Source organism: Aricia agestis, chromosome 16 (genome assembly GCF_905147365.1).
Source record: "Aricia agestis chromosome 16, ilAriAges1.1, whole genome shotgun sequence".
In the NCBI taxonomy this organism is placed as follows: domain Eukaryota; kingdom Metazoa; phylum Arthropoda; class Insecta; order Lepidoptera; family Lycaenidae; genus Aricia; species Aricia agestis.
In genome coordinates, this window is record NC_056421.1 from 5869135 (window position 1) to 5888695 (window position 19561).

At 37.3% G+C, this 19561-nt stretch overlaps 1 protein-coding gene across 3 annotated transcripts in view; it reads left to right on the forward strand.

Moving 5' to 3' along the window:
• The window catches only part of LOC121734917 (apoptosis-stimulating of p53 protein 2-like), a 353717-nt gene that overhangs the window by 176374 nt on the left and 157782 nt on the right, over positions 1 to 19561 (forward strand). Inside the window, exons 1-2 of one of the 3 annotated variants that reach the window (XM_042125557.1) lie at positions 10404 to 10727; positions 16365 to 16871. The exons of the other annotated variants lie outside the window; for them this stretch is intronic. Of the exons in view, the coding sequence (XP_041981491.1) occupies positions 16446 to 16871 (426 nt within the window). The 5' untranslated portion in view covers positions 10404 to 10727; positions 16365 to 16445. Of the gene's footprint in view, positions 1 to 10403; positions 10728 to 16364; positions 16872 to 19561 lie in introns of those variants that run through there. 3 annotated transcript variants of the gene reach the window in all.

Genomic DNA, 19561 nt, shown 5'->3' on the forward strand with positions numbered 1-19561 from the left:
GCGGTCAGTCACACTGGAGCAATTCTGACGCGGTCAGAACGCCCCCTGTGTGAGTATATCTATTTAACCTAATATAACACAAAGAACACAAAACTGACCGCTTGAACGCTTGACCGCGTGACCGCTTCGTCTGATAGGAGATTTCATTTTGAGTATGACACCAATTTTCTTCTACACATCATCGGATATGCCCAAAATCTTAGCAGTTACCGCACCTTATTCTCCTTAAAGCACATCTATTTGATACGATTCTTATGAGCACAACCAACATACATCATAACGGCGCGACCTCGATATCTGATGGCGGATGCCGCAGGGCAGACCTACTTTTTCATAGTTCGACGTACAAACAAGCCTGTGCCTGCATTTTTAGCTAACGAGAAGGCTTGAACCAATTATGACTGCAGTGATAAACTACTAGCCATTTAGCCATAAGATACTAACGATCAAAGCTAGAGTACCTTTAAAGGCGACCACTCATTTGAAATGGACCATTTCGATGAATTAGTTGCTTAGGAAGCAAACACAAGAAACACCGATGTATCCTACCAGCTCATTTGCACCCGCATCAAAACGATCCATTGTTTAGAGGACGACATATCCCTCTCCTTAAGAGGAGTCCACACCGCCCTTTTTTCCATACAAACTGTGTCCCCTGTTTCCTCCCTGGATAATGCTAGTAAAGTTATAATTTTTTCCTGACTATCTACGGGCACTAATACAATGTCCCTATGTTTCCTTTTTTTCATAATTTCATTATTAAATAAGATATGAACGTTCAAAAACCCCCAAAAAATGGCCAGATTTTCCGCTGTGTTCAAACGTCCAAAAAACAGATTTGGCTAGATTATTACAAAAAAGCAAAACATAGGAACACAGCTCAAGCCTTTCTTTAATCTTTAGTGAAAAAAGTACTTAAATCGGTAAAGTTTTGGAGAAGGAATCAGGGGACCACGAATCGTTGATTTTCTGCAGTTGTCTCTATCGTTTTCTGCGGTATAGGCTTGAGGTAAGGGAGACAGCTATAGATATTACACGTACTTTTTTTTCAGTTCTCTAGCCCCTGGTGTATCCTCAAAGAATTCTTTTGATATTGAATTGTTGGTCATAGGAGTTGGTAACAATGAATGGTGGGTGTCATTTCAAACCGGAATTCATATTTTTTTAAAACATACATCTGATACAATTTTTTGTACTCGTTAAATACTAAAATAAGCCATAGATTTTGTACACTATCATGACAATCGATTTGAAAATACTTGTGAAAATATAGTTGTGAATAAACTCTGATTACCTGAAAACAGTTATATCTGCCGAGTACCGCTCTGTTTTGCCCGTTCACTGAATCGCACCAGTCATTGTTATTTTTCAATTAATTGATAAAAATTTCAGCGGAAAATCAAACATTTTGCGACATTAAGCCGGCAAATTAAAATGTCGGTTGTGATTGCAAATAATGGTTTCCACTCTAGTGAAGTACGAAATTAACTTGTAAAAATGAATTAACACTATGGGACCTCTTAAACTAAGATCCCCTTTAAAATAATTTCGATGTGTTTCAAGTTTGCCTAAGGCGCGTTTTAAAAACTGCTACTTTTCCGGTCTTGCTGGCTGCTCAATATGCATGAGATATACCGCTCAGGCTTATCATTGATGGTATGACTGCTCATTTTCCTATCTTATAAGAAAACCGGCTGAAAGGTTCCGTAACGTTATTAGAAGATATCTCCACGCATTTTGAAAGGGTGACAGACAGACAGATGGACGGCAGGACAGACGGACAGACATGCAGACAGACGCACTTTCGCATTTAAATATTAGTATGAATATAAATCATCTATCATCTACATTCTACAATGTAGATTTACGTTCCTCAGAGTTTCAATTTTTTAGGGACGAAACACTTAAATCGTGATATAAATGATAATTTATTTTCACTGTGGTCATTCCACTTGTGAAGTACATCGCTGGAATGTATCCAATAGAGATATCGCACCGGACGTGGTTTTATTTGCTTCGTATGCTTCTACATACGGATCTTATCCGGCTCCCCTTTGAAATTTGAGTATAGTTCCTTTATATTTTGAAGCTTACTTCTTACTTCTAGTATTGGAATATTTTTGTTTGTGTTACTTTATGCACGTTGTGGGACAAAGGGTGGCTGGGTCTTGTGGTATTTTCTTCCAACTTAAAGAGCACAGATATTGAGGTAGATGCAAAATTATTAGGACGTGACGTAACTCCTAAAATGCTTATGATATTATAGTTGATGATAATAACTGCTCTACTACAGAGCAGGAACAGGCACCTTGGTCGCCACGAATACTCATCCACAGAGGAAATTCGTGGCACCAACTCCAACCATATTGTTCAATTTATGAGCAGTATTAGGTTGGAGATGATGCAGCTCTAGTGCGAAGGAGTCACAATAGATCCTCATGGGTCGCAGTGACGTCAGGGCTACAGCGACCTGCCTTCTTTAATAATAATAATAATAATAACATACTAATTACTAATATTATAAATGGAAAAGTGTGTCTATCTATCTGTTACCTCTGCTCGCCTAAGCCACTGAACCACTTTTGCTGAAATTTGGTATATACATTAGGGAGATACTTTGTGCCTTATTTTATGCCCCGGGAAAGGACGTAGGACAGGTTCTTTGATTAGTGTAGTATATAATCAAAGGTCTTTTTATACTGGAAAAATCTAGGGTTCCCCTGCGATAAACGAATGTTGGCGCAAAACTCTCCGCCGCTGCGGTATAGGGCTTATTGACCCAGTAAGGTATCGACCGATATAAATGACTGTAACTATGCGAAAACTTAAAAATTTGGAAATCCACCAATCAATATCGATCGTAGAAGAGTTAGTGTTCATGGTGCTGGCTTCGCCCTGGATTCCCACTATTTACTTGAGACATACATGCAAAAATATATATAAGGTCTTGTAACCCGATACCGCACTGAATTGTAGGTTTATTTAAGAGAGTTTTAGTGATGGGAAATAAGTTATCGACATATTATTTTAAATATCATTTATTGAAGAAACAAAAATATCTGGCCTGTTATTTTGAAAAAATAACAGGCCAGTTAGGATTTTGCTGTGACTTATTTTTTTTTGTCATTTTTCAAATAATCTATATCAGAACGTTCACTTTCACGATTTCTTCCTTGCTGAAACAATTATTCAAGCATTTTTCTACATTGTTTATTTGGCCGAGGTATTAATAATGATTTACACATGCCTTTAAATAAAGAATAAAAAAAAAAAATGATTTAAGACCAATAAAATATCTCAAAACGTAAACAAATGACTGATTTTTTTTTAATGAAATAAGGGGGCAAACGAGCAAACGGGTCACCTGATGGAAATCAACATCCGTCGCCTATGGACACTCGCAGCATCAGAAGTGCTGCAAGTGCGTTGCCGGCCTTTTAAGAGGGATATGGGGTAATAGGGGAGGGAAGGGAAGGGAACAGGGGAAGGTAGGGAGGGGAAGGGAATAGGTTAGGGGATTGGGCCTCCGGTAAATTCACTACCGTACCACTCCCGATAATTACGTCACAACACTAATATGAAGTAAAGAATTCAATTACCTATACCAGTGCGGAAAGGGGTGGATCGACCCTGTGATCTATAACGGGTCTTTCGACCGGTTACCCGCAAGGGATGGAAAAAATTATCAATCAGTGCGTTATCAGTGCATGATTTTAATGCTTTATCAAGTAGCCCTTAAAGTCCTAAACTCAAACCTATACTAGTCTCCTTTTAACATACCAAAATACTAATTATACAGCCCCCGCACAAGGTTCCGTTCACCGTTTCTCGCCTCCGCACAGAGCTCGCGTACATGCATCGGGCGTTTAAGCCTTATAACGCAGCGAACGTGTTAATATAAGACGTGTTTTTAGGCAATTTAAAACCTTAGGAACTTATTCAAGGACAAGGATACTTAGGACCAAAATCGAACAATTTAGATCGATGTATTCTAAAATACCCTTTTATTTTTATACCCAGATATTGACCCTAATCGAGCATATCGGATATTAATCACATAATGTATTTGTGGATCGTGTTTCCGAGGACCGACCATCAGTGGCAGATCACTTAGGCCTTCATAAATATGTACACGGGTTTTTATAGGCCCGTGATGGATGATAACGCAAATAAAAACTTGATTTATTTCAATGAGGTCGTACAAATGAGGTTGGTGTTGGGCTCTGTACAGTGTGTGTGTATGTATATATATATATATATATATATATATATATATATATATATATATATATATATATATATATATATATATATATATATATATAGGTATATATATATAATGCTAAGCATGGAGAACTAATAGACCGACACTTTTGAATTTATAATAAATTAGTATTCTTTAGGTAGAAAAATATTTGAGCAGAATTTGCTCGCAAACGAATTAACTACCGAATTACTGTCCTCGAGCGTTTCGAGAGCAAAGATTTAAGACGATTCCCAATTTGCGTAAATCGTGCGTGCTGCGTGTTCAGACTTAATTTTAGTGTTCACAATTCGACCTAATTCGGGATGCTACCGTCTGGACCCAAATCGGACACGCGATGTCATTAAGGTCGTTTCCATTTCACTAACCGCCTTCAATCTAATAGCCCAAGAGCCAGCGACACCCAGACTTTTGTCGTCCATACTAATATTATAAAAGCGAAAGTCTATCTGTCTGGCTGTTGCCTCTTTACGCTCAAACAGCTAAACTGATTTATTTGTGAAATATTGTATGTAGATACTTTGAGTTCCGGGAAAGGACATAGGATACTTTTATCCAGAAAAAATGTACGGTTCCCGCGAGATAAACGAATTTTGACGCAACGGAGGGCAGGCGTCAAATAATTTTATATAAACTGAAAGTTTTCCTGCTTATGACCGCTATAGAACGACCAGCAACTAAAGAGTTTCGGCCGGTCGGTCATCTGGCAGTGAGAAACTGTCAAATATGTCCGGCAATGGAGGACGCGATTCCTACATTTGTCTCAAAGAAAATAAGATAAAAAATTGAGCTTTACTCTTTAATCTTTATCAAAGGAAAGTTTAGTCCTTCAGAACTGGAACTCCTGAAGTTATCGCGATGGAAGCTTCATAGTTGCTGGTCATTCTTATCTCTATAGGGGTCATAAACAGGAAAACTTTCAGCTTTCATAAATTACGAAAGTCTGGCTGTCGCTGGATCTTAGTCTATATGGAAATCGTACGGGCCATTTGTTTGTCGCAATCGTGGGACGGTCATTCGATAGGATTTGCCGCTTCGATGATCATAGCCAATTCCATTCCCATTACATTAGTAACAAGTGAATTGTTGGCCAATACGCGTTGCCTGTAACTTGCCGAAAAAAATGTTAATCCATAAATATTATACTAATAATACGAAAGTGTATAGTCCGTCAAGAAAGTGAAGATATTAAAAAGTTGTAACGTCGTAGTATCATCCCTTTTTTCTTAGATTTATTTGAAAGGGATGACACTACGATGTTGCCACTATTTAATTTCTTCACTTTCTTGACGGACTGTGAATCGGCTGACTGACTGACTTATATCTGTCGCCTGACGTCTTTTTTCTTTTTATTCTTTATTAGGCCCGATTCGATGAAACTTGAAGTTACACGAAATAATTTTACTACTTTAATTTACTCTAGGATATTATCGTTTGCATTTTACCAAGTTACTCAAAGAGTATGAAATAAAATGTCAATTATAGTTCACAATGACACCGACTGTGACAGTTGACACCCCGTTGTGCAACTATTCTCAGTTTAATATTTACTCCACCAAAATAGCCCGTGTAAATATTTACTGCCGTGTAATTACCTCATTCTTGGATTAGAAGTTGGAAAAACGCAAAACCAGCTTACTCTTAGATCAGGAAACAGTTATACTCGAGTAAAATTTTACTCCATTTTGGTCGAATCCGCCCAAGGCCTTATCGTAAGATTAAGTCGGCCTAATTAGATAGGTACGTCTTGTTATCCAGAAAAAATGTGCAACAATTGGCGCAACGGAGTTGCGGGCGCCATCTAGTTTTAAATATCCACCTGGGGCAGGTAAAAATAGATACTGGAAACTATTGGTATTTGGAAAACTATGGCTCTCATATTACTACTAACCTGCCAGTAAGAAATCTTACTATGGATTAAGGCTTAAAAACAAATACCTCTTTTAAGCTTAAAAAGCCTTAATCTTTTTTTTTATTTAGTTTTAGTATTTAACGAAGTTATTTAATATTCTGTTTCTTCTCATTTTGGGAACATTATTTTGTTGTTTTCTATGAGACTCATAATAAATCTTAAGTGATGAAAAGGATTAGAAGCAGTTCAAACATCTTTGACTTAAACAGTGTGAATTTCCGTTACAAGACTTTGCAGGATATTCTTCTGAAGAGTTTCTGCCCTAGAAAAAGTTTCTCACTTTTTCTGTGAAAACTTTACTTTTTGAATATTATGATAGCACTAGATAACGCCCACAACTTCGTCGCGAAGAAAAAATTCGTATACCATCAATTCAAAGTATGAAATCCTTTCTATCTCTGTTACCTACCACTTTCAAGATTTTTCACAAATAAAAATGTTGTTTGTCTTATCAAAATGAAGTTACTCACAGAAAATTAACTTGGTAGTAATAAAAAAAAATGTTCTAGGGCTCCCGTACGTACATCATCTCCAATGCTCAGCAAGATCGTTTCAGCAGAGCGTGAAGAGGTTACAGACAAGCAGACGTTTTCACATTTATAATACTATTATGGATTAGGTCTCCATGCTCCCATGCCCGACCCAAATAGTCCGGGAGTCATTAGTCTTGACATTACGATTACAAAAACAGACGTCTCCGGGATTTCATTACGGGGAATTGCAGCACCTTTGATAATTGCGGACCCTGCCCGGGTGTTGTCTTAACGTCCTAATGTTATTACGAAGGAGCAAATTGTGGGACTTTACATAAGTTTTGTCTTACGACTTATATTAATTTTCGTGAGTTTCGGAGATAATGTATAGTCGGTGCAGGGACACACATACATGTATTAGACTACAAGCAGGCAATATGGCGATGTGCGATACAATATTATGTTCTCATTTCAAAAGGGAAGAAATATGCAGCCTTAAGCTTCGCGCACATTGTGACGGCGCGGCGCAGCGGAGTGGGCCGCATTTTTCATATAATTTTATGACCGAATGGTCGACGGGTCGTAAAACTTGTATGGAAAATGCGGCCTGCTTCGCTGCGGCCCATCATAATCTATATATATATAAAAATGGATTTCCAAATGTGTTAGTCGCGCTAAAACTGGAAAACGGCTGAACGGATTGGGCTGATTTTAGTCTTAAAATATTCATAGAAGAAGGAAGGTTTTAAAGTGACACGAAGTTAACCGGGACAGCTAGTGATCATAATAAATTTATATCTTGTTATTCAGCTTGTGGTACCAACAGCAGTTTTTGATTTTACAATAGGGTAAACAAGGTATGGTACGTGCGGCTGCGGTAAGCGGAGTATTTGCACAAATATTTGTATGGAATTCAGCTTCATATTTGCCGAATATACTCGATACCCGGTTATTTCAGACTTTTGTTCTGTTCGGTCTGTTGTGAGCTTTGTATATTATTGTAAATGTTGGTTTAGTTTGTTCTGATTCGCAAAATCTAAGGCCCCCAATAAGGGGAGGCCAATCGATCCGGCCAGACGGATCCTGCAATCAGTCCTTCATGTTTAAAATACTAGGCAATAGCCACTAGGCAAAGATAGACGTAATAAAGTGTCCGACTAATCCAAAAAATCAAACATCGTCCTTCTCTCTTCACACTCACGCCCGTATTTCAAAATTAGATGTATCTTTGTGATTTTTTTCTATCGAGAAAATTTTAAGATATCGTGTTTTCGCTCAGATGAAATTCTTGGAATAATAATAATGTAGTATCTATGTTTAGAAAATGAAACAATTCGGGGCTTACTTTCAAGTATAAAAAAGGAATTGTAAAGTCGATAATTTTGGGTTAGTTCTTAAACCTAATGATGAAAACAGTTTTAGCGCATAATTCCAAATCGCGCTATCGATGTTTTTGAAATAGACTCGTCATTATATTGTGATATATACCACTTCTGTATCGAATACAGCTGCAATGAGTTCGGCCTGATCTTCCCCATATATACCCATATGTCTAACAGAATATTCTTCCCTTCCTAGTCGTATCCTCATGGCTGAGGGACGTGACTACCAAAATTTGCTTATGCAAACAAATTACACATGCCTAATTTTATAACTGTTTCTAGTATTTTAACCGCATTTTATGTTAAAACTATCCAGACACGAGACAATATCTGGACATAAACAACAAGAAAGGAAACTGCAATTAAAATAATTTCAGTGTAAAAGCGCGCCGGTTTTATTAGGCGCGAGTAGGGTTGCCAGGCGTCCGGATAAAATTCGACACAGTCTTTTTGAGTGTCAGACACAGTGTCAGGCCAAAATTTTGAGGAGTCCAGCTTTTATGGAGAACCAATATGGATACAAATGGCGCTATTTAGTCCTAGGGTTTATCGTGTCAATTGTCGTGTCATACGGCTATAATATGTCACGAAATATGTCTGTCTGACACGAAATACCCTACCGTCCCTTTGGTGGCAAATGATACATCGAAAACCCTCATTGACATACGTCATACACAGAGTTGAGATGTTAGCAAGCAGGATGTCCGAACTTTTTATACAAATGTCCGGCTTTTCTGTTCACTGACCTGGCAACCCTAGGCGCAAGTGTTGGCAGCGGCCCAAGTCTGCGAGACGCAAGGTCGTGGTTTCGTTGCAATCGAGTGTATGATCGTCTGTGACTATTTTCGATGACAAGGATATTCAATAGGTACATATTTGCGTACAGTTCTCCATACTGAATAATGCAAGTGAGTCCGTCTGATTTTCTGTTACACATTTGGATTTACACCGCAAAAAGATGGTCAGTAGGTATATAGTTTTTACACAGATGTACGGTTTCCGGAAGAGAAATGGTTTCAACGCTACATAGAAGAAAATAAATACCTAGTTATTCTAGTACTAGGTACACAGGAGAATTTTTAAAACGGGCATGACAGGTAAAATGCAAAACTTTGAGAAAGAGCGAAAATGCTGGGCGAAGTTGCGAGCTGCTAGATTTCAATGTCTTTTTACGCCAAAAGAGGGTTATTTTTTTTTTATGAAATAAGGGGACAAACGAGCAAACGGGTCACCTGATGGAAAGCAACTTCCGTCGCCCATGGACACTCGCAGCATCAGAAGAGCTGCAGGTGCGTTGCCGGCCTTTTAAGAGGGAATAGGCTAATAGGGGAGTTTAGGGAAGGGAAGGGAATAGGGTAGGGGATTGGGCCTCCGGTAAATTCACTCACTCGGCGAAACACAGCGCAAGCGCTGTTTCACGCCGGTTTTCTGTGGGAACGTGGTATTTCTCCGGTCGAGCCGGCCCATTCGTGCCGAAGCATGGCTCTCCCACGATATTGAGCTAATGCATAAAAAAGATGCACTCTAAACAATAATTCCTACGAGATCCATATCCTGTTTTGAGTTTCTGAACCTAATTTATCCGGGATGATTCGACGGAAATCGCAGAACGGAAATTTTAATACGATCCATGCAATCATCTAAATCGATCAAGATAGTTCACTATACGGGTCGTTGATGTATTCATGACAGGATATAAGTATTATAATTATTATTTCTGTACAGGCAAATAATATTGGTAGCTTGGTCCGTACTCCATAGTCCGTACTTATTCATAATAATATAAATACAGTTACAATCTAAGACACTGGGCGAGTCACAACACTTAGGGCCTGTTTCAACTTTTTTGACAGATTCTCCATACTCTATCTGTCAAGTTAAGTGGTAGATAGCCTGTCCAGCACTTATCAGGAAGTGGTGAAACAGGCCCCTAAAGTTGTAAATCGAAATGATTTGGGCAGATAGCAGCAGATTTACGTAATTTGATAGGATTGTACCAAGTCAATGTAAGTCGTCTATCTGTCATACTCCGACTAAATTATGCAGGTCTGCCATCTGCTCCAATTATTGATAATGCAACGTACGATACTGAAACAACGTACGAAACATTGAATTATTTTTGTACGATAAAGTAATTGAAATTCTCTACTGTCTCTACTCTCTACAATATAGGTACTAACAAAATATAATTTACTTGTCTACGAGTGCATTCCCCGCGAAAATATGAATGGCTGATTCATAATTACAGGGAAAAGAAAATGGGAAATATCCGCGATGTTATTAAACCCACTCCGATTCAAATTTAGAACAGTCCACTCCCAACCGGCGCGTGCGCGGCGTCCTGTGTGTTTACAGTTACAGCGTTACAGAATTTACATAAAGCGTTATAAAATTTACAGTCACTGTTACAGCGTTACAATCGAACTGTTATAGCGTTACAATCGAACCGTTACAAAGTTATAATCGTTACGACAGTGTCTAGTGAATTGTTTATATGTATATCACGTGAAAGTGTTGTGTGTTATTAAAAATAGATAATTATAGAGCTAGCTCACAAAACGATATCTATCAATTTTTTGTCCAATTTTTAATATTTTTTTTCTAATCCAATTTGTTGGTATCACGTAAACCAAAGTTTAGTTGCAACGTCGAAAGTGCAAAGTCATCGTGGAGTATTAAAATAAAAACGAATAGTGGTGAGATATGGGAATGTAAATTGAAAATTTTAATAATTTTTTGATAAATCTATTTAATAACCAGTTAGATCTGATTTAGGAATAATAAACAGTATTAATCATATTGGCAAGGCTGATTAATTGATAGACCAACCAAATCTTTAAAAGCTATTATGTACCTGAAATTTCTCATCCATTCTTTTATGGATTCATAACGTTCGATTTCTTTTTAATTCCAACCCACAAAGGGTTTAAGGGTTTAGGGGATCAATGTTTGACAATAATCCTATTTGTTACGAACAAATTCACAGGAAAAAGCTAGCTTGAAAATAAAATTAGTTGTGTTAAAACATTGTTAACTATGTTGTGCACTATGTTTACGTCGTCCTTAGTTTGATCAACATTAATTAACTGCAAGGCCGCACTTGTATATTGTGCTATAACATTGTATGCAAGTTTTCATTACATCAATTTAATTGAACTGCATTTGCGGACGATATTGTGGTTATTTTTAAATTTAGAATATTTTTTTAGAAAGAGATCAAGGAGATATTGATGTCACAGCAGTAAAACCTTTAGACAAAATGACATCGTTAATGATGTTGAAGTTCGTCACTAGCTGTACAAGGATCTTTTGGCACGTGGCCAAAATGAGAACTGACGCCCCCAACGCCATATTATTGTAAATTGTAACTTGAGAGTGGAACACTCACGCCCACCTGTTATTGTTATCAAAGTATCATTTCAGATATGGCCCAACTCAAAACTATTTCGTGTGTTATTTGGATTAAGAGCCACATACTTGTAGGTCTGTAGTGTTATCATACTATAATAGGTTTTTATTTTTCACTTTTTTGCAATTGACCTACTACATCTACCTAGGTAGATGTACGTATATCTACCACTGCAACTCGGTGTTATCATTTTTTTTTAATGAAATAAGGGGGCCAACGAGCAAACGGGTCACCTGATGGAAATCAACTTCCGTCGCCCATGGACACTCGCAGCATCAGAAGAGCTGCAGGTGCGTTGCCGGCCTTTTAAGAGGGAATAGGGTAATAGGGAAGGGGAGGGATGGGAAGGGAAAGGAATAGGGGAGGGTAGGGAAGGGAATAGGGTAGGGGATTGGGCCTGCGGTAAACTCACTCACTCAGCGAAACACAGTGCAGGCGCTGTTTCACGCCGGTTTTCTGTGAGAACGTGGTATTTCTCCGGTCGAGCCGGCCCATTCGTGCCGAAGCATGGCTCTCCCACGTATATATTTTTAGCATATTTAAATTCAAATTCAATAATTATATGTTATTTCAGACTATCATCCATATTTTAGTGTCATTAGCAATGGAGCCAAAATGTCTTAATTATTATTTATTACATTATTTTAGACGTTTTGGCTTTAGTTAGTTACCGTGTAATTACTATATAATGTGTATTAATATACATTAACTAAATCCCAATGTGCTAATCGCTCTTAAGCCTAAACCCTAATATGAGCGTTTAGGATCACTATAGCGAAACAATGGGCAAAACGGTTTGAATACCAACGTCACCTACTCGGCATTGTCGGTGTTTTACAAACATTCTAGACATGTCTATTGTTGTATAATTGGGCAAAAACCTTTGCCATTGTTCCAAAGAATCTCCGTACACAATACCGAATGATAACATGGACGTTGTGATTGTAATAACTTGGCGCTATGTGTGATCTTTGAAGGCAGTGCAACTTGGATCGAGTTTCAATTTTATAGCGTTTTTTTTTAAAGGGTCTAAGCTACTGGTCGGGCTAAGACCATGGTAGTTTATAGCGTTATAATAAGATGTTTGATATATTTAACAAGTTAAGTAAGAGATGCACTTAGCAATACAGTTTATCAGTACTAAAGATTCAGATATACGAATATGGAAGGAAGGATATAAAAATATTTTATCCCGAAAAAGTTTACCATCGAAGAAATTGATTCATGGACTCGGCGTACCTACGTCATTTGGATAGTTTATGTCAATTCGTTTATGTCAATTCAATGTTTGTCGTGATTCGTAGTCTTAGTTAGACATAACGCTACGAAATCACGTAGGTCTGTCATGCCTGTGGATCAATTTCTCTCAGTTATACATACTTAAAATCTGCGCATTTCCGCGCAAGTAAAGTTGCAGACACCATCCAGTATAACTTTTTAAAGGAACAAACATAACAAGCGGGATGTCAACAAGAGTCAAAACAAATGCAGAACTAGCCAACATCCCGGACTCTCGACCTCCCATTGTGCGAAGTTCCCTACTTCACCTTAACTCCGCGGGATTTTCCGTAAAAACACACTGCCCAGCAACGTTATGCGTTATGTGAAACGAGGTCGAAAACTTATGAGTCAATAGTATCTTTAAAACTAACGTTTGTCACTATATTTTTTTTATAAAATAAGTGGGCAAACGAGAAATTAGGTCACCTGATCGAAAGCAACTACCGTCGCCCATGGACACTTGCAACATTAGAAGAGCTGCAGGTGCACTGCCGGCCTTTTGAGAATTTAAGAATTAAAAAAATAAAACCAAATTAAAAGGTTAATGTAAAATTTGGGAGTTATTATAATAACTCCCATTCAATTGCAAAAAATACTTATTTTCAAAATAAAAATTGTTTTACCCTACAATACAGTCTAACAATTAGAACTATCAATTTTATACAAAGCAATAAAGCTGGGAATTATTAACAAAACATTAATTAGAATTTACACAATTTAATGAAAATTGCTTATACGATTTATTTACTTTGTAGGTAATTGGTGTAAAGTGAAAGCTGTATCGAAAATATTTACTTAATTAGGAGACATGTGGTTTACTTATAGCAATTACAATGTTTACATAACGGATAATTAATGAACTAATTAAGTATTATCACAATATTATTTAAATTGCGACATGAACCGATTATAAGACTAACTATATAATAATTAACTAGCAACCCGCCCCGGCGTCGCACGGGTATAAAATTTATATAGCCACTGAAAAATGATAAAAATTGATAGCCTATGATCCTTCACGTGGTCTACTTCTTATCTGTGCAAATAACATAAAAATTGCTCCAGTAGTTCGCGAGATAAGCCCTTTCAAATAATTTCCCCCGTTTTTACCAATTCTCCTATTAGTCTTAGCGTGATAAAATATAGCCTATACCTTCCTCAACAAAGGGCTATCTAAGACTGAAAGAATTTTTCAAATGGGACCAGTAGTTCCTGAGATTAGCGCGTTCAAATTAGCCCTTTCAAATAATATTCACCGTTTTTTCCACATTTTCCTCTATTTCTTCACTCCTATTTAATTAGTATTAGCGTGATAAAATATTATAGCCTATAGCCTTCCTCGATAAATGGGCTGTCTAACACTGAAAGAATCATCAAAATCCGTTGCGTAGTTTTAAAGATTAAAGAGAACAAAGGGACATGAGGGAAAAAAAGCGACTTTGTTTTATAATACGTATAGATTACAATAATATTATGTTGATTCGGTAGTTCTGCCAAAACTATTATTATTCCTCAAGCCAGTTTTGTACTTCTTGTGTATTGATAAATAATTCTGTTGAAAGCTGAATTTATATTTGGACGCTGTTAAGCATTTGTGTACTAACCTACAAAAAATTACGTATTGAGTTATGAATGCAGTTATGTTGTTTAGATGATTTAGAACAAGACTGCATTCTAAATTTAACAACAAAAAAAAAATTGTGGGTTAGGAGTTAGAACACAGCGGACCATTTATAAGTTTCATAAAAATGTTGTAAATTAAAAAATCTCTATCGTATCTTTACGATTAAATTGCTGAACAGATTCTGATGAAATTGGGTATAGAGCACATTTTCACTTTGACTCCCAGAAAGTTTTCATTATGAATTCAATTATGAAAAAACAAATTCAAATATGAAAAAAACAGTTTGATTTTTTTAAAATAGATTAAAATGTAATGTATTTGTGATCACAACAAAGGTGCAATTAATGAGTCCCGGCAAAAGCCTTTGTTAGTTTTAACAGGAAGGTTCTATATCAGTGGCCATAGAGTACCTAATGACCGGCTAGGATTCTGTACATATCTATAGTCTGTCGACATGATGCGGTGAACTCTGACATATTGGTGTAGCGAGTCAGTCAGGGCAATGACACTGCGCCCGCCGTCGGCCATCGTCTGCCGATTTATTTGCGCTGGAGCCGCGTGATCTATGGCTTGTCATCTATAAATGTAACAAATATTTGGCTAATCCGTTGTATCCTGGTCTAGATTTATTTTAGTATTAGGTTTATACTGTAACGGGATGAAGCAGAGTGCAAATTGTAAATAACTTTTCCATACATTATTTGTATTTTGTTTATTTATTTTAAAAGGACACCAGTAGCCCTAGCATGGCCACCAGAAGAAATGCGAAAGTATAGACAAACTGTGAACATAAACATAAGGTGCCGTTCCGATCTTTGACGCGGCTAATCGCGACCGACAAAAATGCAATTAAAATGCCACTTTATGACACTTGAAAGACTAAAGTATATGTCATAAAGTAGGATATTATTTGAATTTTTAGGACTATAGTCTATCATAAAGTGGCATTTTAATTAAATTTTTCGGAACGAAAAAAGATCGGAACGGCACCTTAAGTTTATCTCCACAATTTGTCTATACTTTCGCATTTCTACTGGTGGCCATGCTAGAGCTACTGTAGTAGGTACTTCTAATCCTAATCTGAAATGAAGATGACGCCCGCAACTCCGTCCCGCTAAAAAAGAGTCCAGAACTCAAAGATACTTTCATACTAAATTTCAGCAAAATAGTTTCAGCGGTTTGGCCCTGAAGAATAGACGGATAGATAAACATACACACTTTCGCATTTATTATATTATTATGGATTTAAATAAGCAAGTAGGTACTTTAGAAAAGAAATCGAGCATAATCTATAATATAAAAATGAGTCGCTGAATGTGTTGCTAAGCGCAAAACTCGAGAACGGCTGAACGGATTGGGCTAATTTTAGTCATAAAATATTCGTAGAAGTCCAGGGAAGGTTTTTAAGTGACACGAAGTTCACCGGGACAGCTAGTATTATATAAAAAACATAATATTTGATTAGGAGGCTTCGTACTTTTGCTTTTAAAAAAGAATACGCGTTTTTCGCTAATATTTTCGTGTATTTTATGATTTTCCACTTTCCTGAGGACGTCATATCCACGTGGACAGGTGCTGGACTGACGAGGGTCGTAACTCGTAATTACTCATACATATGTATACACTAGACTCTAGAGCTGCAGAACATCATCGTTTTGGGCTTAATGTGTGTTCAGGTTAGAGTTTAGACTATATTATAACCGTGACGTCAAGAAGTATGTAATGAAAACGAGTAAGTACATAAATATTTTGAATTAGGATTAACCAGGAAAACTAAAAAAAATCATAAAAGGAAAACAAAAGGTAGATAATAAATACCTATCCAGTAGATATCCGCAAATGCAGTTTTAATCCTCGTATATATAAACATTGATTTTAGATGTTATAGGACTAAAAAAACAAAGAAACAAATAACAATCTAAACACTAAAAAATACAATCTAAAATATACAACACACAAATTAATATAAAACATTTAGGAGAAATGTTATAATACAACACCGAATATAATATGGTGCAGTTCCAGATTGCGTATTAATTGGATAAATTAAAAAGCCAGCCGTGCATTAAATGAGTCACAATATTACCTGGATTTATTAAAATGGAGAGTGCATTTATGAATCAAATCCAGTGGTGCATGGATCCGATCGAATCAAACTACCTTATAACTTACCAAGAAGATAAACTCGGCAGCGAAGTGATGCAAGATTTGGATTATGCCTTCAAAGAAAAAGCGAAAGAAAACATCAACTTTGATTCGAAAGAAGCAAAGGAATTAAAGTTTGAAGAACTAACGAAGGAACATTTCGATAAGGAATCTGATAGCGAACTGACGAAAGAACAGTTCGATAAGGAAGAACTGAAAGAAAAACACATCGATTATAAGTTCGATTCGAACGGACTGGAGTTTGAGGCAGTGAACGACTTCGATATAGAACTAGAGGAGGAGGCGGTACCCATAGTTTACCTGTCTACCAGTAAAGCGGCGCGACTGCAGCGAGCGCTCAGAAATGCCGGACTACAGAAGGTTTGTTCATTTCATAAAGTTAATATACCTAGCGGAATAAGAATAGAGCAACAATCTCGAGCTGTCATAAGAATAGAGCACATCTGTGTGTAAAAATATGTGTACGCATACACTTACACAAGCATGATTGAACATGAATACTATTAGATTAAATTGTCAACGTGCCGATAAGTGCCGACTGGACGTCAAAAAAAGAGTTCTGCTGTCATGTATCACACGTCTCTTTTTACCACGCAGTGTTACTGATTGTGACATCTCGCTTGCTCAGGCCTTTGTTTCTCTATTCCGCTAGGTATATTAACTTTATGGTTAATTTTGTTACTATTCTCAAAACGCGGAATTCTGTGTGTACGGTCATTGACTTCCTGCTAAAAACTTGTCATTTTCCGTCATTCTCTATACAAAGCGCGATTGATAATGAAGTGACAGATGTTTCTAATCTAAGGGCGATATCGTATTTTACATACACGATGTCACAATAGACATAACTACACGATGTGAACTGCGTATGAATTGTATTATTTCAAACCCATAAATAGTTGGAGATTATCATGTTACGACTTACGAGTTACCAAGACGTTTTCCAATGAAACTACCAACTATTGCAGGTAATCTAGTCGATAAAATTGAATTCTTGTAAAGAAACAGACTACTGTTTCTTTACAAGAATTCAATTTTATTCCTATGTTAACAGAATGTAGTGCGAGTATTCTCATAGCTCATAGACTAGAAAGGTCAATGACCGCTGGTGCCACTTTAGATTGTCCTGACTATAGATTAGATGTGTTTGTGTGGAAAGACGACAGCACATACTTCTGGGGTATTTCCCCTTTTTCGACTATAATAATTTTAAAATATCACAGTCACGTTTTCAGCTACTCAATGCACCCTCAATATTTTTGTATTGTTAGAGAATGTGCAACGATGATGTCGCCTATCCGAAACTTGTTTTTTTTTTTTTTTTTTATGAAATAAGGGGGCAAACGAGCAAACGGGTCACCTGATGGAAAGCAACTTCCGTCGCCCATGGACACTCGCAGCATCAGAAGAGCTGCAGGTGCGTTGCCGGCCTTTGAAGAGGGAATAGGGTAATAGGGGAGGGTAGGGATGGGAAGGGAAGGGAATAGGGGAGGGTAGGAAAGGGAATAGGGTAGGGGATTGGGCCCCGGTAAACTCATTCACTCGGCGAAACACAGCGCAAGCGCTGTTTCACGCCGGTTTTCTGTGAGAACGTGGTATTTTTCCGGTCGAGCCGGCCCATTCGTGCCGAAGCATGGCTCTCCCACGTATACTATGTTGCCACGAATACTTTGTACAAAGAAAGTGACCCTTCGTCTAAAATCAAAAACTTGTGCCGTATTCTTGTGTTGCCAACTTTTACTTTATGCATGTTTCGTGTAGGCACGTTAAATAGCATCGTAAAATATGTTGGCCATTGGTTACAGAGCGTCAACTGTACTACTGACCATATAAATACAGCGTATGTAATTCCAGCGGCCGCAGTCCCTTACGTCCGGGCTAGCCCCGGAGAGGAAATGTAATAACCGGTCCCTAATGATTTATTCACGTGAACATCATCATTATTATGAATGGGAATGTGTTTGTCTGTCTGCCTATATACATATCAGTCTATCTTTTTAACCGACTTCCAAAAAGTAGGAGGTTTCTGAATTCGCCCGTATATAATATGTTATTTTATCTCTTCAGACCATAAGGTCTTTGGCATAAGCCAAACCGATTTTAATGGAATTTAGTGTGCAGATGCTTTAAGTCTCGGACGAGGACCTACAAGGAATAAATTTTTGTCCCTGAATGTGATTCTAGCATAACATAGTACATTAGGGCAGGAAAATAAGAAATGTCTCATATCACATGTAATTGTTGGCCGTCAACAAACATATTGTGATCTGAGGCTTTCTTATTTACTGCCGATGGTGCGTATACTATTTTTCTCATCGACGGAGGCGGAAAACGGCGATATCGGTAAGCGCAGCTGGAAGAAAGTTGACGTTTTCCGCCCGGAGGTGAGAAAAATTAATTTCAGCGCATAAAATATTAATATAACATTATTAAAATTTAAATTATAATTAGCAGGTACTTTAAAAACTACGCAGTGTAAGGCGCCTTGGCCTATTAAATTAGTAGGTCAAAAGCTCAAAACTTGGACATTTCGCCATTTATATTTCTGAGTGCAAATTCAACGAAATACTTAATTCATGTAAGCTTTATCTCGTAGAAAGCTTAAGCGTTCTCGAGCTTTAAAGGCGAATTTACGGTGATTTCGCGCTTTTCCCCAGCGTAACCGCAAACCCAAAGCTTTACACGGAAGAATTTCAATGCCAGTCACAAATTGAGGTTAGAGCTTAATAAGACCACAGAACGCTGCGCGCTGTGTGCAAATACCTTATTATTTTTGTATACTCATATACATTTTTATAGTGTAGCCGAAAATTATTTGTAGCTTTTTCAAATGCGTATAAAAACTATACGATTGTATACTTGTATAGGCTTAGATTCTCGTAACAAAAACAGCTGAAAGTATGTGCATCTACCCGCGTAATCGTAGCGTATAAGATTTTTGATCTAATTTTCAACTTAAAGCTGTAATTTGTAATCAGCTCACTTATTAGGTAGACTGTTTAGGAAATCGGGTATTTCTTTCGTTTTGTTTATTAATTATGTCTGCTGTT